At 39.8% G+C, this 20,716-nt stretch overlaps 1 protein-coding gene across 4 annotated transcripts in view; it reads right to left on the reverse strand.

The window, feature by feature from the left end:
• The window catches only part of NRP1 (neuropilin 1), a 117,559-nt gene that overhangs the window by 30,820 nt on the left and 66,023 nt on the right, over positions 1-20,716 (reverse strand). For all 4 annotated transcript variants that reach the window (XM_057432772.1, XM_057432773.1, XM_057432771.1 and 1 more), the window contains exons 8-9: positions 3,381-3,536; positions 374-518 (exon numbers count right to left, since the gene is read on the reverse strand). In XM_057432772.1, coding sequence (XP_057288755.1) covers positions 374-518; positions 3,381-3,536 — 301 coding nt within the window. The remainder of the gene's footprint in view (positions 1-373; positions 519-3,380; positions 3,537-20,716) is intronic.

Raw genomic sequence — 20,716 nt, forward strand, 5'->3', positions numbered from 1 at the left:
GTGCAAGCTATGTATGTTTGTTTCTTGGGAAACATGCTGAGAACTATCTATAAATAGCAGGCTTGAGAGAGAGACACTGGAGGTTTAGGAAGGAAAAACAAGACAGGAATTTGCAAAGTGTCTGTGTATTTCAGGTATTCTGCATGGATCTATAAAATAATTAAACTGAACACCTAAAAGGCAATGCCAGAACAACATTCAGATAACCCTGTATGTTTGGGTTGTAGTGTTTTATTGTCTTTAGGGTTTGTTTTTTCATTTATCCACTCAGACCACAGCGGAAATAGTGAAAATGCATTTCACTCATAAAAATAAAACCCACAGCACAGGCAAAATAAGTTCCCTTGGTTTTAAAATCCTTACCAAGACATACCTGTTATCTTGCAGCCATAAACTTCAAATCTTAGTGATACTCCATTTTCCCAAGACACAGGTCTAATTCGCACAAACCGTGTTAAAACTGGTTTGGCGAAAGGTCTGTAAACAACATCAGTGGGATTGCTATTCCCTTGAAACACCTTTGTGTGGAAAGAAAAAGTATATATTTGTTAGGCTTTCTCAAAAATGGTGTTTATAATTCTGTGTTTTACAGATAGTTATGATTCAAGGTCTAACTACAGTTATCTAGGGAAGGGAGATTTGAGACAAGAAACTTGCGTGGGGAATTATTTCATTAAACTCTAAGCCAATTTTTGGAGACAGATAAGCTTTCCTTGGAGAGGAAAAAAGAAGAGTCAACATGTTCAATAATATTAAAAAATGTTTGCCAGCTGCAGAGTCCCATAACACACCATAACACTGCAGAGCAGATCAGGAGAGCTCAGGACCATCTTAAGAGCAAGAGCTCAACTGAGTGCAACAAGGGTCTCTCCCTGCCTATTTTGAAGTGTTCCTAACGCCCATATCTATGTGCAGGAATGACATATGATGGTCTTTATCACCCAAGGACTGCCATGTCCTGGAAGAATCTCTCTATGTCCCATTAGGCAGATTTATTCCTCATACATTCATAAAATGATGCAAAAAGCTTCAGAACCTCTGGGCCAAATTAAAGGTTTGGATGTCAGACCGTAAATATCCCATGCAGAGTTAGAATAAAAACACACATTATTTTGTTATCCTTAGGCTTAAAAGAGTTTTGCAGTGTATTGTGCAAACCTTGCTTTGTTAACCTGCTGTTTTAAAACAATTTTTAACAAGGATAAACATACACAGTTTTTCTTGCATACTGAGATGGAAGTCTATTTAAAACGTACATAGCAGGCTCTAAGATTTTGTCTGTGTCTCCTGAGGCTAGCAGTCAAATTATATGAACAATGAGACTTCCACAAGAAGGGACAGGATTGTGCTGTGCTTTCATGTTGAGGATCCTGCAGAAATGCTCTTTCCTAGCAGAGCTGAAACCTTGCAATGTTCTAGCCCAAAGAAGGTGATTCAGCTTCCTGCTTCTTCCTCACATAGAGAGGAACAATTTCCTGTTTCCCATAGATATAAACCTCTTTCCTTTTATGGGAGATACATACACTGTCCACTTTCCTGTTTGTTACTTGCAGTAACTGCACTCATGGAGCAGAGGCCAGCAGCGCACAGCTGTCAACTCATCAGTCTCACTTATATCTCATGTAATTTTACATAGGAGTTTCATATCTAGCAAAAGATTTTAGATGGAGCTACTTTTCAGCAACTTTTATTTTCTCTGGGAGAACCTGCTGTAGTTTTGTCAAGGTCTGACTCTGACAGAGGAAATCAGTCTTTTCTCAAAAGTACATAGCCTCTCATATGCAGTTAGTGAACTCTCGTGTCCCGGTTCTCGCGTGAGGCTGCCTTGAAGAGATTTGCCGCTGCCTGCTTTTTTTGTTTCTTCAGTAGCCAAGGCTACTTAACTTTTCATTTGTTTAAAAATATCAGAGGGAGACTGGTGCATAGTTTTTTCTTAACCTGATCAACAGTAAAACATAGCCATTTTAGGAACCTGATTCTTTTATAAACCCCTTGAACAAATAACACAGGTTTAGTAAGTGTTCTCACTAAGGACATCATGTACAAGAGAAACTCATGTAAATTACACTCTTGAAGAGTTTACAAATAGAAGCTGGTATTGAAGATCAAGAAAGGTCTGATTCTGAAAGAGGCATTTGTTCAGATTATGGAAACCAGAGCCAGGAGACCCTGTGTTTCAGGAGACCGGCCACAGCGTTTGCTCCTCTTGTGACTTCGGGCAAGTCAGTTATTGTACCTCTAAACATCATTATACAGTACCCACATTGTAGCATTTGACCTTCTAAAGTTCCTTCTCTGTAAAAACAGGATAATACCTGTCAAAGAGAAGCTTTCAGGATTCATTTTTGTGTTGTTTTACAAAGTGTTTCAAAGAAGAAAGATGTATATTTTAAACACTGCTATCATTTTGCTTAGATAAATACAGCAGACTTGGCGTAGCACTTACAGATGAATCAGGAACAAATATCAGTAACCAAATATTTAGAGCTAGATAGGGTTACACTGATAGAGTTTAATATTGTACAGCTCTTCTCGGTCTTCACAGAAGGGTCACAAAAAAGCTGTTTTGAAGGGAGGTACCACCAAATCTTTCCAGTTGCATCAGCCGCTGGCAGCCTCTAGGGATGCTGCTCCGGGGCACATCCTGAGTGAAGTGGGAAGGGAAGCACAGCCTCACTGGGACTATTCATGTGAGAGCTGGAGCAGAATTGACTTCTCAGTAATGAGCTCTATGCTCATGGTAGTACATAATGAAGATTTTTTTAGGAGTGTCTAAAGCTGTTTCATTGGGAGGTCACAGACAGCAAATCCGCTGACAAATGGAAAGGTGCTAAAAATCTATAAGGATGGAAAGGTGTGCCTAATTATCTGTCTGCATGACCCCCATCACTGAGATGCTTGGAAGTCTAAGAAACTACTAATCACTTGCTAGCCCTCCTGCAAGACAGCATGGCTATGCATGGGGATCTGAGGCACTGACACACTGCATATCCACAGCTTCACTGCAGATAAGGGAGCTACATATTTTTTAAAAGGTTCCCCACAGTGTTTTTCTTAAGTTCACACAGAAAACCTCTGGCAAAATAGGAAACAGCAGCGCACTCCAGGGAAAAGACCTGAACCACTCGCAGTATGTTGGGTACAACAGACAGGGCAGCACCTTGCACCATTTTCAGTTGCTCTGTGCTTTGGCTAAACAATTTTTGTAGTTCATTACTACTGAGACAATAGCTATGTTTTGGATTTGGGATATTATTAACCCTGAGCAATCTGATGAAAATTGTGATACCTTATTCCTGTCGTTTTGTTTTTTTTTTTTAAACAATTGATAATAACTAAACAGTTCTTGGCCAAAGAGAGGTACAGGAGAAAAGACTTACAACAGGCTTGTTTCCCTCCTTCAGTGTAATCCAGTCCTCTCCATTGGAGCTGACATCTACGCGGTATGTTTTCAGATAATATTCTTTCTTTGTTTCTTTTGAGATGGCACCTTGAGTCCCAATTCCAGAAACAAAGCGGAGAAGGCCTAGATCTACCTGTGGTAACAATGAATTGAGACAGAAGGACAATCAGTTCAGAGCATAACAACACTGCAGAAGTAACACCCACTCTGCCCCCCCTCCCATGTTTTACAGAAATAATAATGATTTTATATAAAGGAAATTGCAACATATTATTGATAATAATATAGCCATAAAGTCCTCTTTTGGTAAATAGTGTCAACACAAGAGATGGGAACATTTGCCTAATTATCCAGAAGTGTTATTCACATGTCAGAGAATTAAATTTCCTCTGTGGGGGAGGAAAAAGAGACCCCATCAGTGCAAATGGAAAACACCAGGCTGCAGAGAAATTAATAGAGGAGCTCCTCAAGGATCAGTCTCATGTACAATCTTACTTCATACTTTCTTTAACTAACTTGCATAGATGCTAATGAAATTTGCTAAGGATACAAAGCTTCAAGGTATTGTCAATACGGGGGAGACTCATGCAGTGAGAAGTGAATGACGACCTTAAGGACTGCAGTATTAGAAATGGGATGAAATTTAATAGTTCAATATCAAAGTCGTGCACTTAGGGAATGATAACAAGAATTCTGCAAAAACCCAGGGGCTTATCATTTGCAAACAGAAGAGGAGAAAAGAAACCCGTGGTGTATTAGTGAGTCACAAGATACTTATGAATCACTGCGTGATTTTACTGGGGAAAAAGCAAATGAGTTTCTTGTACTGTACGATGTATTTGAAGAAAACAGAAAGAAGCATTAGCACAGGTGCAATAATCCTGTTCTAACTGTCAAATGTAATGAACATTAGAAAATAATGGCATTTTGAACTTGCAGGAGAAATGAATGCTATGGTGTGCACATGAATGCGTGTTAGAGGCTTTCGCTCTTCTTCACTCATTCTTTCTCCTTCTCTCATGAAGTTACATTGCAGCTAAATGGACAAGTGATTTAGGTTAAGTTTCCCTTCCCCCACTTGTTTATTTGGTTGTCAACCAGATCTGTTTACTTATCTAATTCATCATGTGGTAAGACAGAAGATGTATTGACATTGCTGGGAGGATGGTGTGGGGTGCAGGAGTGCAGCTACTCAAAGTCAGTTCTGCTGGCAAACAAAACCTTTGTCCCAGTGTACAACTCCAGCTGCCAAATGGATGAAACTAGGCACAAAACTTTCTCACAGCCAGGTTGGTGACACAGCTTTGAAATGCCTTACAGCCTTTCTTTAACTATAACAACAAACCAATGAAAAGCAAAGTCATCGCCCTCTTTCTCTGCAGCTAGAACCTTCTCTTTGTTCCCTAAAGCAAACCACTTAATTTCAATGTAAAATGACACTACCCATAAAATATTAATTGGAATAATTTATTCCCCTAAACTTCAGTTGTCCAGACCTTAGTAGGATAATAATAGGTTAATTAACTCTTCCCAAGTGAATGTCCCATGAATGTCTTAAGCTTTTTATTATTTCCCAAGTTCCAGGATGCAGAATATACAATCCCTGTGTCCCACATGCATCCTTTTTCCTGGATGTGTGTCATATATCCAAAGGCGCTGGAGCAGTTAAATCAACACGCTCTCTCAAAAGGCTGAAGGAAGTGCTTGAGGACAGACTGGTTGCTCTCTCAATGCCCATGTCATATGCGAGACATTTTGAAGTTTTCCAGCACAAGAATAGGAGCCTTGTGTGTGACAGATAGAACTAGCTCTCAGGGCAAAGCCCCTGCCCCAGTTTTTAAGGCTGGTAAATTCTATATGTAACATTTTAGCCCTTGTCTTTAGGGGTGAAATGCTGCAACATATTTTTTTTGTCATGATAAAAAAGTTCAGTCTTAAAAAAAGAAAAAAAGAAAGAATCCCAGCACCACCTTACAAAAACAATCAAGTGATTTAAAGTAACTGGAGAGTCTCAGATGTTAGATTGTTGCAATCTGAAAGTTAATGGGGGAATGTGGGCATCATTGCACTGAGCAATCGCAGCTTAACTTGAAATGCTCTCCAAACTGTACTCTGCTGATTGTAAAGTGCGCTGCACTGAGTTATGTCCAATACCACATTCACTTCCAGGCTGAAGTGCACTTGAAAATCTGGAAGTCTGAGGGAGTGCAGAGCTAAGTTATTTAAATGATCTGCTTCTCTTACAATTTGAAACAGCTCTTCAGTTTTGAAATGATTAGGGTCCCAAGCCTGTACTGTTCCAACTGATTTGAAATGATTCTAGTAGGGGCTTTTTAATATACAGTAAGTACTTCATTGTGAATAAAGTCAAGCAATGGCCTATTACAAGAGTTCTAGGTATTTGAAGGCAAGCTAAAATTTAACATTGGGGTTTTAGGGGAAGGTTTGATTAGTTGATGCCTGAACTAACAATTACAGCTACCAGTCACTGACTGTTAAGGCAACTCAGGCTTGTTTCATCAAAGAATTTCAGTTCCCCAGGTTATGCTTGGTCCCAAATGCTGGTATTCAATATACCTCTTTAACTCCCAGGGCACTGAATATCCCACAGCATCTATCCCACTGCCTAGGTCTAAGTCCTGGACACACAAAGAATATAGCCTGAAATATGGCAGAATTTAAAATGCAGGCAGAAATTCTCCTGCCAGAAGTTAGCAGCTCAGCTCACTGGGAGAGAAAGACTCTGAGAAGACCTCTAATTTATTGCCTCTAGATAGGGAAGGGGAAACCTCATTAGTGCTCAGGGCTCCAATAACTGTGTAATATGGTACAGGAGTAGGAAGGCATCTCTTGTTAGTAAGAACATCCCTTCTTATAGATGCGCTCTATCCAGATCAGTAAATCTAATGTGCTTCTTAAAAACTGGAACTATGTCAACAATAGTCCTCTCCTGGAGCACCTGGAGGTTGATGGGTTGAGTGTTTAGCTATGTGCCACAGTTTTAAACCTCTTGGAAAAGCAAGCTGCAACTCCAGGCCTGCCACATACCAGGGGGTGTTTGCTCACAAGCTGATAGAAGAAAAAAGAATAACCTTTCTCCATTAGTGTTTTGTGGAAAAGGAGAAGTGCAAATAAGAAAGGTGGGGCTAAGCAGAAGAGAAGCAGAAGGACTGGAGTTTTAGTACTAACTCTGTGTCAATGCAGAGGTCCAGGAAAGAGGCAGAGCTTAAGGCATTTTCTTCCCTTTGACAGTTCTTTGCAGTGGCCTCCAGAGAGGAACCGCTTCTCTCCAGGTGCATGCAAACAGAATTGCAACACTGAGCACCCCTCTGTGGTGCCTAAGTATGTTTGTAAATCAAGCTCTAAATGTACCAGTCTTCTTCTCCAAGTAAGGTGAGAGAAATAAATTATGCAGAGAACTACCCTCGGAAACTGCATGACATTTTAGTGAGCTATTAAGCTCACTTTCGTTAACTGCTTTGTGATGTATTTTGTTTTCTTTCCAATGATTTTAAAAACTTTACTTTCTGTAAAATGCAAAATTGTGTGTAAAATGCACATTCTAAATGTTGCAGAGTTGAAGTTCAACCATATCAACTGCTATTAACAATTGGCATCCTAAAGGAACCAAAATGTAGCTGTGGTAAGACACAGTTCTGAATGACGTTAGGCAGAGGAATTATTGCAGAGGGTAGTATCTCTAGTACAGCTGTGTTACCAAACAGATAGGAGTTCTTAGGCTTTTTGGAGGCTTATGGTTATAGAGTACACTGTCTGTGTGATTTCCAATCAACTTTTATGTCATCTCCACAGAGGTCTCTAAGTGTTAACATGACCAGAAGTAACCTATTTTTCTCAGATTCTGTCTCCTCCAGCTGAGGTAGTAATACAAATCTTTAACAACTGTTTTTTTGCTGTGGCCTTTTTGTTTCAAGAACTTGTGTTTCACATTAAAACGAACTGTGAAGAGAGGTGGTGATGAAATACAGTACTTTTGAAGATGAACATCAAATGCATTTCCCTGCAATTATTTGACATTTAACTTTCTGCACATATGATAAACAAACATCTGGTATTTATTTTAGAGGATGCAAGCAATTTTAGAAGTTATTGCATGCTGTATGGCTGTGATCCGAGATAGGCAGCTGTCTCCAAACCTGGAATCTTGACATTTCATTTCCATGACTGGAGTTTCAGCTTTGACTAACTGCAGTATGTTGCTAATTGTTTTTTTTTCCAAAATTTGTTCACTTTCATTCAGATAAAAAAGCATATCGCTCTTGGAAAATGATGCCTTAGGGCCTTATCCAAAACCACAGCCTTTGATAATTGCCAGTGCAGCAACGTGACTGCCTTCATTAGCAAGTACAAGACTGGGAGTGGACTTGCCTATAAGAATGGGCCCCCAACTTACAAGAAATAAAGAATATCTCAAATGTGTGTGTGGTTTTCTTTTTTTTTTTTTCCAGGAGAGAAATGTCCATGTAAAACAAGCCCTAGTTGTTCCTGCTTCTAAAATCAACTTTTTTTTTCCTGCCAGAGCATATTGCAAGACGCTAGCTGTTTCTACATGTGAATTACTTCCTCACTATTTATTCTGAAATATCTTTCAGCATCCAGGAAAAATATTTTTATTGCTGTCTTACTGTTTCCAAAGACAGTGGGTGGGTGACGCATTTTTAAGGCATACATATACAAGGGGTGGCATGCACATACTCATTTTATTAGACACCAGTTAAAGAGAAGGAAAACCAGTAACAGTTAGCTCTGCACAATGAATCATGTAGCAAGTCTTAGTGAACTGCTGGATAAAGAACAACACAACACACAAGACTTGAAGTTAATACTGCTGCTTCCTTTCGTCATGCATAACCATGTCGTAGTATGGAAGACCTCATTTTCAGAATTAAAGTCTGCCTCGTAAAATAAAATAGAGTCATCAAGGGAGCTGTAGCAAGGGAGCAGTTTTACCAGCTTTTAACACTCCTACTGTAGGTCTGTCTGTTTAACAGCCTGAGAAAATAAAGGACAAAGTGCTGGAGTTTGATTAACAACAGGAAGCTTTTTGTTGTGGGCATCTCTTGTGGCTTGAAAAGCTGTATAATCTATCACTTGACACAACATACCAAAGTAAATATTTTCAGAGAACTGTGTCATTTCCCTAGATAGCATAAAGTGCTCTGAGTCAGATTAACTGTTGTGATGCTTCACTGTTCTTCTCTCAAATATTTAATTAAGCAAGAGTTGATCTTTTTTATTAGTTGTTGCTGTTGATTTGACCAATCATGCTCTCCCATGATGTATATACAATTACCAGTCAATTCCTTTATTTATTGAGCTTTAAGTAAAGAAGATCATAGTGCTAAGCAGAAATGGCACAAGCTTTAGTAGAAATTCTGAAAACAGTCTAATTAATTTGGCTGGAAAATGACTTTCAAAAGTCTTTGTCCTTGAAATGAGTTACAAAAGTACAAGTCCTTGCTTAATGACAGGGTGTAAATACTCATCTTGGGTTTTAATGAAAATAGTTAAGGCTGTAAACTGTTCTAGATCTTTGTGCAAAATTCTCAGTGATACTGTGGCAGCTCCATAAAAAAAAAGAGGAGACACTGATGTTAGTAAGATCTCTTCTGAATCACTAAAGTCTTTTTCATTGACCTGGACAGCAACATCCTGAAAGCCCCAGGAGAGAAAGCAGCTAATCACATGCTCAACTTCTAGTTTGTACCTAACAACTGCCCTTAGTCAGTATGCTTTGCTACGCTATGCCATTTGCTATGCTGTGCACTTGCAGCCCAGAAATCCAACCGTATCCTGGGCTGCATCCAAAGGAGCATGACCAGCAGGTCGAAGGAGGTGATCCTGCCCCTCTACTCTGCTCTTGTAAGACCTCACTTGGAGTGTTGTGTGCAGTTCTGGTGTCCTCAACATAAAAAGGACATGGAACTGTTGGAACAAGTCCAGAGAAGGGCCACGAGGATGATCAGGGGACTGGAGCACCTCCCGTATGAAGACAGGCTGAGAAAGTCGAGGCTGTTCAGCCTGGAGAAGGCTGCTTGGAGACCTCATAGCAGCCTTCCAGTATCTGAAGGAGGCCTACAGGGATGCTGGGGAGGGACTCTTCATTAGGGACTGTAGTGACAGGACATGGGGTAACGGGTTAAAACTTCAACAGGGGAAGTTTAGATTGGATATAAGGAAGAAATTCTTTCCTGTCAGGGTGTTGAGGCACTGGAATGGGTTGCCCAGGGAGGTTGTGAATGCTCCATCCCTGGCAGTCTTCAAGGTCAGGTTGGAGGAAGCCTTGGGTGACATGGTTTAGTGTGAGGTGTCCCTGCCCATGGCAGGGGGGTTGGAACTAGATGATCTTAAGGTCCTTTCCAACCCTAACTATTCTATGGTTCTATGATTCTAATCAATCCTTATGTGACTTGGCAAAAATGTGGAAGCGTGAAAGAGAAGATGAACAAACATTCGTGCCAAAGAAATAGGAATGCTTGGCAGCAAAAGGGAAATAAACTTTCTTTAGCAGTTGAAATATTCCTTACAATCTTCACCTTCTGCCCAAATGCTTCTCTGCAGCAGAAAAAAATGTAAGTATAAAGGTTCCTCCAACTGACAACAAAGAATATACTCAAAGGATGCTACCACATTAAGATACTGGTGCTGGGATTGCAGTATTGAGTACAGTAATGTTTTTAGAGGAAGATCAGCCAGTTTCTACAAAAGAAAATTTAAGATGATGAAAACGTATGACTGATGAATATAAGAGAACCTTAGTCAATATTATGGGGCTGTTCAATAAGGAAAAGATGCAGAAAGTGTAAGAAAAATGAAATCCAGAAACAAAAAGGAAAAAAAGACAATGAAGAAATGAAAGAAAAGACCTCTGTGTCTCTGACAGAGGAAAGATAATGCTTGTGTGGGCTGTGTTGCATCTGGATTCATGGCACATTCTCCCACTCTTATGTTAATTTTTTTTTGCATAAATCAGAAGCAACTAATTAAAAAAGAAATATTTAATTCTGACATGTTCTTTGAACTGGTGTTCCATCTGGTTCTGTTTGAATAGTAAAATCTGCTGTAGTTGTAAAAATTGGCAAGCAGCACTCTGGTAAAGAGAAACAAAAGAGACTCAGTACAGCAGGTTAATACACTAGCATTTCAACTTGAGACATTTCCAGTATTCAGCAAACCAAATCGCTCCAGTATGGAAACTATAAAGATCAAATGTGAAAGAGAAATGCTGCAAGTGGGCCCGCAGAAGTACTGCCACTGGTACACATTAGCTTTGTGTGATGTTTTTAGTGTCTTTGAAGGAGTTGGGTTTAAATGCAAGGGCAATGCAGTGCTCCCCTGAAATGGGCTCACTACTGTATGAAATGCATCCAGTACACATGCACTGACAGGGAACAATCCTTCTGCTATTCGTTTGCAAGCTCCACCTTATGCATTCATGTGGTGCTCTGATGTAACATGATAGTTGTTCAGAAGACTCAGAAAATACCTTTTTCTTAATTCTTTTTTTTTTTTTTGCTTGAAAACTACTTAAAACCTGAACACCAAGATACAATAAACTCTGATAACAAAAGGAGAAAAATGTAATCGTATTGGGATTTCTATAGACTCTGGGATCTAAGTAATCAGCATCTGATGTCATTCAAACCCTCTCTGTAGCAATGAACAGAAAGGCTGATTAACTCTCAGTGCTTTAGAGAAAAGAATGTTTTACATCTTGCAGTAGCATATCTTGCTGTGAAATATTACTTCTTTAAAATGAAAACCTTTGCTCTGCACTACATTAACTTGCAAATGGATAACCTAAGACATGTACAATGACTTGGTCAAAAAAAGGAGGAATGTGAATGGCCCCTTTCTCCAGCTAAGATACTTAGGAACCCTTGCTGAGCAAGAAATGAGTCAGGAACGTAATACTTTTAATTAACGTTTTCTGAATACTTATTTGTAATTTACATTTAATTTTAAACCTGAGCTTAATCCTCTGATCTGGAATGAAGACAACTATTTAGTGCAATTTGAATGTAACTTTCCCAGTTTGTGTTAGAAACTATAGAAAAGGGAAACTCTATAGCAATACTTGCAGAACCACTCTATTCTGAGAGAAGGACATAATTGTAGGACTCTATTCCCCCTAAGTTTACTGAGCAGCTAATGCACAAATGGGAGACAAGTAATCCAAAGCTTCTCTATCACACTGCTTCACATGTGAATAACTGGGCTTTGGGTGGAAAACAGTGAATTTTGCCTATAAAGTTCTGTAGCTTTTTTTTTTTTTTTTTGCCAGCTGCTGTTCTGTTCAAATCAGAGGGCACAGGCAGAAGGACTTCATTTATAATGCTTTTTGGTATTTGAATATAAGTACAATATTACACATGCGTAAACATACAGAAATAACCTCTGCTTCTTAGCCTGTTTCACAGCATACCTATGCTAATTGTGTACGAAGCTGGCGGTGGGATAATATACTATGCAGAATTAAACCTCTGCTGTCTCAGACAGCACACCTTGATGGCATAGATAGATCTGACTGTGCAGTGACTGCGTCAGGGTGAGTTCCACTGAAATCACTGGAATTTGCTACACTTAGATATTTTTAAAGTTCAGGCTTTGGGTTTTCTATAAAAAAAGTAGCAACAAAATGAGGAAGAAGTGTCAGTGTCTAAGATCTTAAACTTTTAAAGCCTAATTTCACTGGCAATAGGAATAGGTGTATAACCTGTGTCACGTAGACATACATGTATTTTCTTGCGATTGGCTTTCTCATCTTGGAAAATCGGCACAGTCTCTTTAAATCAGTCATTCATCCACAGGAGTCTGCATTCATTTATTTTCTGTTAAATGGAACTGTCAGTTTTGTTGCACCAGAATTCGATTTTCTATTTCATACACATTGTGTATGATGATTTTAATTTACTACTGGGTCACCAAGCAAGTCACTGCTTTTTGAAAATACGAGTTTCTGATGCCTTCTGGAAAAGCGTCAGGTAGCTGCAGTCAGATGGTGTGGTGAGGGTACTGTAAATGTGCAGTGAGAAATGAGGGACAAAGACTATGCTTTCAAAGATCATTTTCCTTTTTCTTTGCTATGTCCCTCGTAGCTCCCTGAACACACATGTATAGATGAAATACTTCCGAGTCTGTGATTTGGGAGACCTTCTCTCTGCTGTGAGCTATGCTCTTGTCCTGTGCTGGAGGACAAAGCGAGACAGCAGAAGGGATGGTGGAGGCTGCCGAGTCCCAAGACAACTTTCCCCTGGTACTAAAGCAAATGAGGGAGACTGCCTTTCCCCAGGTCTGTCATTCTGCTCAAAGTCCAGCCATGGGGAATTCGTTTCTAGGGTTTCTTTGGCCAGATAATGATGCCTGGTTTGTGTAACCGCACTTTGCCTCCCTAAAAGTTGCTCTACCTCCAGTTACGTAAAGAGCAAAGCTATTGATTTTTAAGTGTTGTGGCTTTTAAAAATAATCACAGAATGTATTTTCTTAGTTAAGCTTGTCATTAAAGGGGGGAACACTCCTATGGACAGTTGATTTTTAGGGCCTGATACGAGCACTTTAAAATTGCATTATGTCACCTTTTCAGCTCGTAGCTTGAATTTAACAGGATTTGCAGTGGAGGAGCTGGCTCAGTCTCTGTTAAGGTTGAAAGCCACCTTAGTCTACAGTACTATAATCTATAACCTAAATATGTCCAGTTAAAATATGCCCTGGTGTTATATGCGATAGGGCAAATTGATCTTTTTGACAGCTTCAGAGGATCAACACATGAAATTAGTTTGGCCCAAAGTGTTCAACAGAGGAGGCTGCAACACAGAGAAAGACCAGACTACATGGTACAGATGGTTGGTGGAAGTTATGTATAAACAGTGCTTCTCTGATGAGAAGCCAGTTATTCCTGAGAACAGAGGAACCAAACCTCAGCTTAATGTTTGGTCATCTGTATTTTCTCTCCTAGTAGGTGTTGTTTATTAGACAGCTACGGCATTTATTCTGCCTTTTTAAAGCATTTTTGAAAACCTTGAATGAAAACATTAAAGCAAAACAGGAAGCATTTACTTGTTGAAATATATATATATATATAATTTTTTTTTTCATGTGAGAAGAAGACAAGTTGTTTTCTGAAGGGTAGGTGTTTACCACTTGGAAGAAATCGCATTTGTCCTTCCACTTTACCTATTTTGCTACTGCTGTGAAAATGTCACCTAAGGGGCAGAACAGAATGAAACTTGGATAGAAAATCAGGATGATACAAGGACAGGGGAGGTAAATAATAGCTCAGCTATCTGCAGCACGGATGCTGGGGTGGGGAAGGGCCCATTGGGTGCATGAACTCCTCAGTTTCATATTACTGTGCAGGTGTGGAAAGAGTGAATAAAAATGCACAATCACCTCTGCAAAGCACACCTTTCGTCTCCAACCCAGGGTCAGCCTGGTGAGAACTGAGACCTTTAGCTCAGTAACAACTCTGCTTATTATAACCTGTCTCAGCTGTGCGTTCCTAACCAAGGCTGTGTTTCTAGCCACTACCCTGAGTCACTTAACTTCTAGCCTTGAGCTCTACCTCACCCACAGTTTGACACTGGCCTAGTCGTGTAGATTAATTTATTTCTGCTGGACTCAGAAAAATCTCCTCCTGAGATACCATTCTTCACATCTGCAGAAATTCCTGGCTGTGCTGAAGCAGATGTGTTGCAGTGGCTGGTAGCTGGATGGGCAAAGCTGTCTCATCCTTCATGGGGTCCACAAGCCATCTGGGAGGGAGTTCCCCTGCCAAGCAGAATGGCACAAACAACTGATTTTTTGGCTTGATGGCAGCTTAAAAAGCAGAAAACTCTAACAAATGTTTTGAGTCAAGCCAAACGTGAACCTGGTGAAAGGAAAGAAAAACCAGAGGGAGAGGAATAATTTGTACAGAGTTTTTTTAAGTGGCTTTAATTTCTGTGAAAGTAGAAGAAAAAGATGATTTGATTAAAAAAAAGCCCCAACAACTGTGATTTTGAGTTTAAAGCCATATTTAAAAAAATTTAATTTCTTTCCCTTCTGGAACCAGCTATTAAAAATGAGATAAATTTACAAAATTATTTTAGTAGTTGCTGAATTAGTGTTTTTACTGGACACATTTTTAATTCACTATCTCAGCTCTAAAGGGCCATCTGTCTTGCAGCCGTTGAGGGGATGTAGGACTGGACTGGGAAGTGGACGCATAGGTAATTACAGAGTTATATACAAACTACTCAGATCTCTGCATAATGGATCCCCCGAAAGAGCTGAAACTATTATAATGATTAGGCTGGTAGTGGAGGCTTGGAGGAGCTCTGCTTCTGCTGCTCCTCCATATGTTGCGTGCAGGATTGCTCGGAGCCACACAGGACTCCTGTCTGTATTAGGGCTGACGCTGAAACATGTCAGAGGGAGGTAGAGAGGATTTTCTCCTAAACTGCATTTTGCACCTGAACTTCTGGAGCCATAAGGCTGCCAATGGTTTTGCACATTTCTCTGAGCATCCCTCCAGCCTCCCCAGAGTGACAAATCTATGGCTGGGAACTTTCTGGCACTAAAATAGCTCTTAAAGCACTTTGAATAATCAAAAAGACCTTCATACGTTGCAGGGCCCTTTTATTTCTCCTTCTCCCTCTTGTCCAATTTCAGTACTTGCCTTTGTGAAACTCTACCATTTATTCCCATGTCACAGTAAATAAAGGTACGAATCTATCCTGCTGGGTCAATTAACCCCAGTTCTGCGCTGTGTCACAGTCTGTACTGGCTGTGATTTCCAGAAAGGAATATTCTTTTGTCATTCTTTGCCCATGTGCAAAGCACGTTAAGACCGTAAGATAACTGTAAAATTTTTCTACACAAAGCTAACTCTGCTTGTCGTAATATCTGGATTGCAGTTATGAATTGTAAAATGACATGAACCAAATACATGACTTGTATTCTAAAGTGGTAGAGAAGACAAAGGACTGACAGTTTTTGTGCTTTCACGTCGCCATGCTCCCTAATGATGGGCAAGCCTTGCCACAAAGTCTCTGAAATTCAGGTCTCAGGCAGTCCTTCAAAGGCTAGGAGAACTGGGAGGATGAGGTTTACCAGGTTCCATGTTATTCCATGCAATAATATGATGCATTCACTGCCATATCAAACTCCAAAAGAAACAGAAATAATAAGAATAAAAATAACAGGCATTGTCGACGTTCACTTACTTGAGCATTCATGTGAAATATTTAGATAAGCTTGCTCAGTAAAATCAACCTAGACAGCTGCCTGATGTAAGAATAAACCTGTTAATGAAACAAATGTGCTGTGCAGCAGCATGTATAAATACTGACTGTATTTTTAAGCGAATACCTGATAAGGAAATAAGCTATGACACAGATGAAAGGTAGAGACACCAAATGATGAACTGCAATTATTTTCAGAAGTGCTACAGGAATAAATCTGTACTAATCTATATACCAGTTCACATCAGCAAGGCATGCTCCTGGGTTTCGCTTACAAAGGAGAGAATAATGAAGACTGTACCTTACCGCAAATATAAAAGAATGAAGATAAATGTGGAAGGAAAATTCCACGTCAGAGGTCCCCCTCATTCTGATGAAGTAGTGTATACATAGAAGTGTTTTAAATCAATGGAAGTATATTTTCCTTGCATGGGAGAGTTAGTGTTAAATAAACAACTGATATTTCAATCAGTGGAGGGGAGGGGGGTCTCCCAGGCTGCTTTTTGAGGAGGCCTATTCTTACATCTCTGGCCTTTCTCCAGATCCCTAAATGCTGCAAGATGCAGAGGGGGAATTTTGCACCAGATCAGCTGATATTCCTAGGGCCAACTCATCTAGAGGTCTAAAGAATTACTCTGCAAGAGTTATAGGTGCCGAAGGGATGGCTGGGGGATGAGGTGGAGATGGGCAGGGAGAGGATAAAGGGAGCAGACCAAACCTGCTCCCTGTGCCAGCGTCTGACTTCATTTGTTTACATGTGATACCAGATGTGTGCCCTGCTGAAAAACCCAGCAGTATGCATTGGGACTGGATGAACCATTTATGTCATATTAGGCAGAGCACACACTAAGGAGCTCATCTTAGCGTATGGCCTTACGTCAGCTGCAGAATGACAGATAATACCCAATCCAGAGTACTATGTCTATTTACATTAACCCCCTGTTAACCTTTCTGGAACAAATTTGAACTGGCAGAGTGTGTTTATACGGAAGTAGTGCTTTGTTGTTTTATGGCTGCAAAGTTTTGATCTGATACTAGGCTTCTTAAAGTTCGATTTATGGTTTTGTCCAACCCCAGCCATAATATGAACTGAGAAGCCTGTGTTATTAACAAACATGCTTTGCTTTCTGGGCAAGCTGAAGGTCTCGTTCAGTGTTACAGGATGAGAGAAAAATTGTGCCACCCAGAAACTATCATCCAGCTTGGTGGGAGTGTAAAGGTTTGTGTTATATGCATTAGAAGAAATATTTTGATAGAAAACATACAGATTCTGCAGTAAAAGTACCCAGAAGGTGTTGCTCCTTGTGGGTTTGAAAACCCACACTATTATGAGGATTGATGATAGCACAGGTTCCCAGTGACCCTGGTAATAGGCAATCAGTCTCCCTTCAAAACCACACACACGTGGGTCTCAAGTGTCTGTAGCTGACAGCACCTATCCAGCCAGGCACTCCTCCCAGAGCTCCCCCTGGCTCCTGCGCTGCCCTGGAGGGCTGCTGAACATGACCCAGTGGAGCATCCCCGAGTTGCAAGGCTTGTCATACACAGTAGCCCGTGGCTCAGTGGCTTCAGAAATAAGATGCAAAAAAGTTCCCTAAATATAAAGATTTCACGTTACTTTTTTTCAGATAAGTGTAAACGTAACTGCTGTTCTTAAATGCAAACTTTAAATCTACTCTGTAAAAATACAATTACTGCTGCCATGGCAGAAATCAGTCATCCGTTTTGAAGGAGTGCCTTGAAAATGCAATCATAAAATCCCTGCACGTTATGGATTTCATTAACATTGTACTCCCCCAGGATTCCCAATTGCACAATAACAGGAGTTCTTTAAATTTTAAATACCACAGACAGGAACAGTTTCACTAAAACCAGATGTGAAACCCCTGAACCGGCCTTCTTACTGGTTCTAAGTACTGAAACTGGCTGGTAACTGATACCTATTAACATGTTTGTTGTTCAGATTACAGAAATGGAAACACTATACTATTTTTCCTGTGAAAGGATATGTTAGTGAGGGACAATGACTTACATTGCAATGGCAGTTCCCTGCTGTTGATTAAATTAAAGGGTTGGTTTTATTTTTTTTTTAAATTATGCTATTTCACACTGAAAGGCAGTCGAGTGTGTGAAACACAAGTGTAATAAACAAGTAGGTTGAGCTTAGGGTTGAGAAGCTAATAACATCCCGTATAACAATAAACTAACTTCATGCTTATTTTTGGCAACCCTTGCCTCATGCATATTTTTATTCCATTCATATTAGAAAATTCACAAACCTTATTAATGTGTTTTTAAAGAAGAAATTTAATCTGGAGTGACTCTGTTTCTGATTATTGAGTCACTCCAAATCTCACGTTAGTTGAGCAATTTTCAGAAGTGTGTTTGAGGATAAAAATAAAATGGAGAAAGAACTGTGCAGACTTACGGTGTGACTGTGCTATGGATATTTTGAATATAAGCTTTAAAATTTCAGCAGCTAAGGAGAGGAATGGAAAGACAGCTTTTACTTAGCAGAGCCCGGTGAAAGCAGGCAGCATTCAGATGCAGTCAGGAGTTAGTATGCTGTCAAACAGAAAGGAGCAGCCTCGTTTTGCCACCAAAGAATGGCTTTCACGTCCACAGATGGAACTCATGTAAATCCATTATTAACAACAAGCCAACACTATTTTCCTAAGTATTTTCAGTGAAATAGACCAAAAAACGCCAACACCTCTAAGGAGAAAATCATATTGCATACCCTCTAGGCGTCCTTTATCGATACTGATCTCCCTTTGCTGATATGTAACTGAGGTTTTCTGTTTCTTTTGTCTTAGCAAAAACATTAACCTTGAAGGCAAGGGTAAAAGGAAAGGAGAACTATAATATTTCTCCTGTTCAAAAAATTGGTACACAAAGGAAATTAACATTTGGAGCTGAATTTGTAAGCTGTTTTTCCCATGTATGATTGTACATATCTCATATATATGACCTAGTTGCATATGCATATTAGCAGTTTGAAGGCAGACATCACTACTTAACAAGCTGCAGTGTGTGTGAAGGTTTGGAAACCTGCAATTGTGAAGAAATTAATGAATACTGATACACGCAAAATCTCTGACACAAGGGCATGTAGGCAGAAGTTTTCACTTCAGAAGTTCCAAGTTCAGCATTGCTGTATCCTCCAGCCTATTTTTTGCTGTTGAATATGTTATAGAGATCTTGAGTTCTTGCACTGTGTGGCAAAAATCCTTTTATGCTGTACTGCACAAAAGCAAATACTTCACATAAATGGCTATTTTACAACAGCATACAGAACAAAACAGAGCAAAGTGACCTCAGTCCTTCCTATACAAAAGCCTTCCTCCTATAAAATACTATGATTTTTTTCTTTCTTACAGGTAATTTAAGAGTGTTTTATCAGTTATATGTCCTTGGCTGTTTGTCTGTAAGTTCTCATGGAGATGAACATCTGTTCCTGGGGATATTTGTACAGAGGAAATATGGGATTTCAATATTTCATGTAGATACAAACTTGCAACATGCTTACTGCCAATGGCATCAAGACTTTGTAGAAGATGGAGGTTCATATGCACAAGGACCCTGTTGTTGAGGTGCCTGGTAGTCTGAAAAGCTTAGCACCCTTCTCAAAGATCTCCAAGTAAAGTTAACAGGAAAGCTTTTAGAACACATTTGGAAGTTTTAATTAGTAATGTCAGTATTGAATTAAGCCATAGTAAATAAGAATTAATATCCTCCTGACACAAATGGAACCAAAGATGAGATAAACCGTTGTACCCTGTGAAAAGACAAGGGTGGCATACTCAATCTCTGAACTAGCTTGGCTGCTTCTGTTACATAGGTTGAGCAGTAGAAATGCTTAACAGCTCTTCTGTTAATGCCTATTCAATGCAATGAATCTTCAGGCAAGACTTTGCAGGCTGAGTCATGCAAACAAGACCTAGCTCTGCAGAGAAGGCTGCTACAGCCTAGTTGTTCTGCCATAAAGTCTGCCTTGGGGGTGCCAGTCCCTCCATATCGGCCATGGGCAATGGAGGAGATGCGTTGGGGCTAGACTGCTCAGGGAAATGGTTCATGCTTCCTTTTCAAAGCCAGGGCCTGGGTGAAATAAGTGAGAGCTGTGGCATGAGAGTATAGCATATGAACAACCACCAGCTTCTTGGCTGATGTGGTATCTGGAAGCAGCATAAAGCTGCTAAAAATTATGCTCAGTGGTTGTTTCGGTCCCTGAGCATTCTGGTTTATGGCAGAAGGCTAAGGAGGCTGAGAAACTCACGGGTAGGAGGCCCGAAGTACCCTGAGCTGTGTTAAGCATAAACCCCAGAGTAGCTTGGATTCTCTTGTGTGTTTGTTATTAAAAAAGTTACTGGTTAAAAAAAGTCCTTTAAAACATTTTCCTCAGAGAGACCTAGTTCTAAGTGAAAGGATTAAGCTATATATATATATATATATATATATATGTACATAGTCATCACAAATTAATAACATTAATAAGCACACAGAAAACATGAATGAGGTTTGAGTAGCTCTCTTGTTCTGATTATCCAGTCATAATGCATAAATGACAGCAGAAAAGAAGGAAATAAAGAAAAAGTGGCGGGTGGCCCTCTGACCAGATGAAACATGTGGAATTTGATTCTGATGCATTCCACCCTTTTTCCATGTGCATTCCATGGATTGCAAGTGGCAATGATTAATAACAAGCTTTACACTTAGATATGGCTGCAGAGATTTTTAGATTTATTCCAAAGTGAGGAAAAGGATCAACAGAATATTTTTTTTTGCCACTCTGAAGTCTGATTAGCGATTACCAAGTTGCCAAGAGCTCAGGATGTGTAGGGACCCCTAAGCAGGATACCTGAGAGTCCCATTGTGTGCCAAGGATCAGAAATGAAAGATTTCCCCTCTTTTTTCCCTTTGCTAACTACTACTCAACATGGTTTTAAGTTTTCTTGCAGACAGTGAACCTCACAGGAAACACCAACATGAACGTTCATAAGGACGGCTAAAAAGGCATTGTTTTTACATGTCAGTTAGTAATTTCCTATAGAAAACAACAGAAGCAGGAGGA

The sequence above is a fragment of the Pezoporus wallicus genome, unplaced genomic scaffold (genome assembly GCF_028554395.1).
Source record: "Pezoporus wallicus isolate ANWC-B61680 ecotype Strahan unplaced genomic scaffold, APGP_CSIRO_Pwel_v1 scaffold_2584, whole genome shotgun sequence".
Classification (NCBI taxonomy): domain Eukaryota; kingdom Metazoa; phylum Chordata; class Aves; order Psittaciformes; family Psittacidae; genus Pezoporus; species Pezoporus wallicus.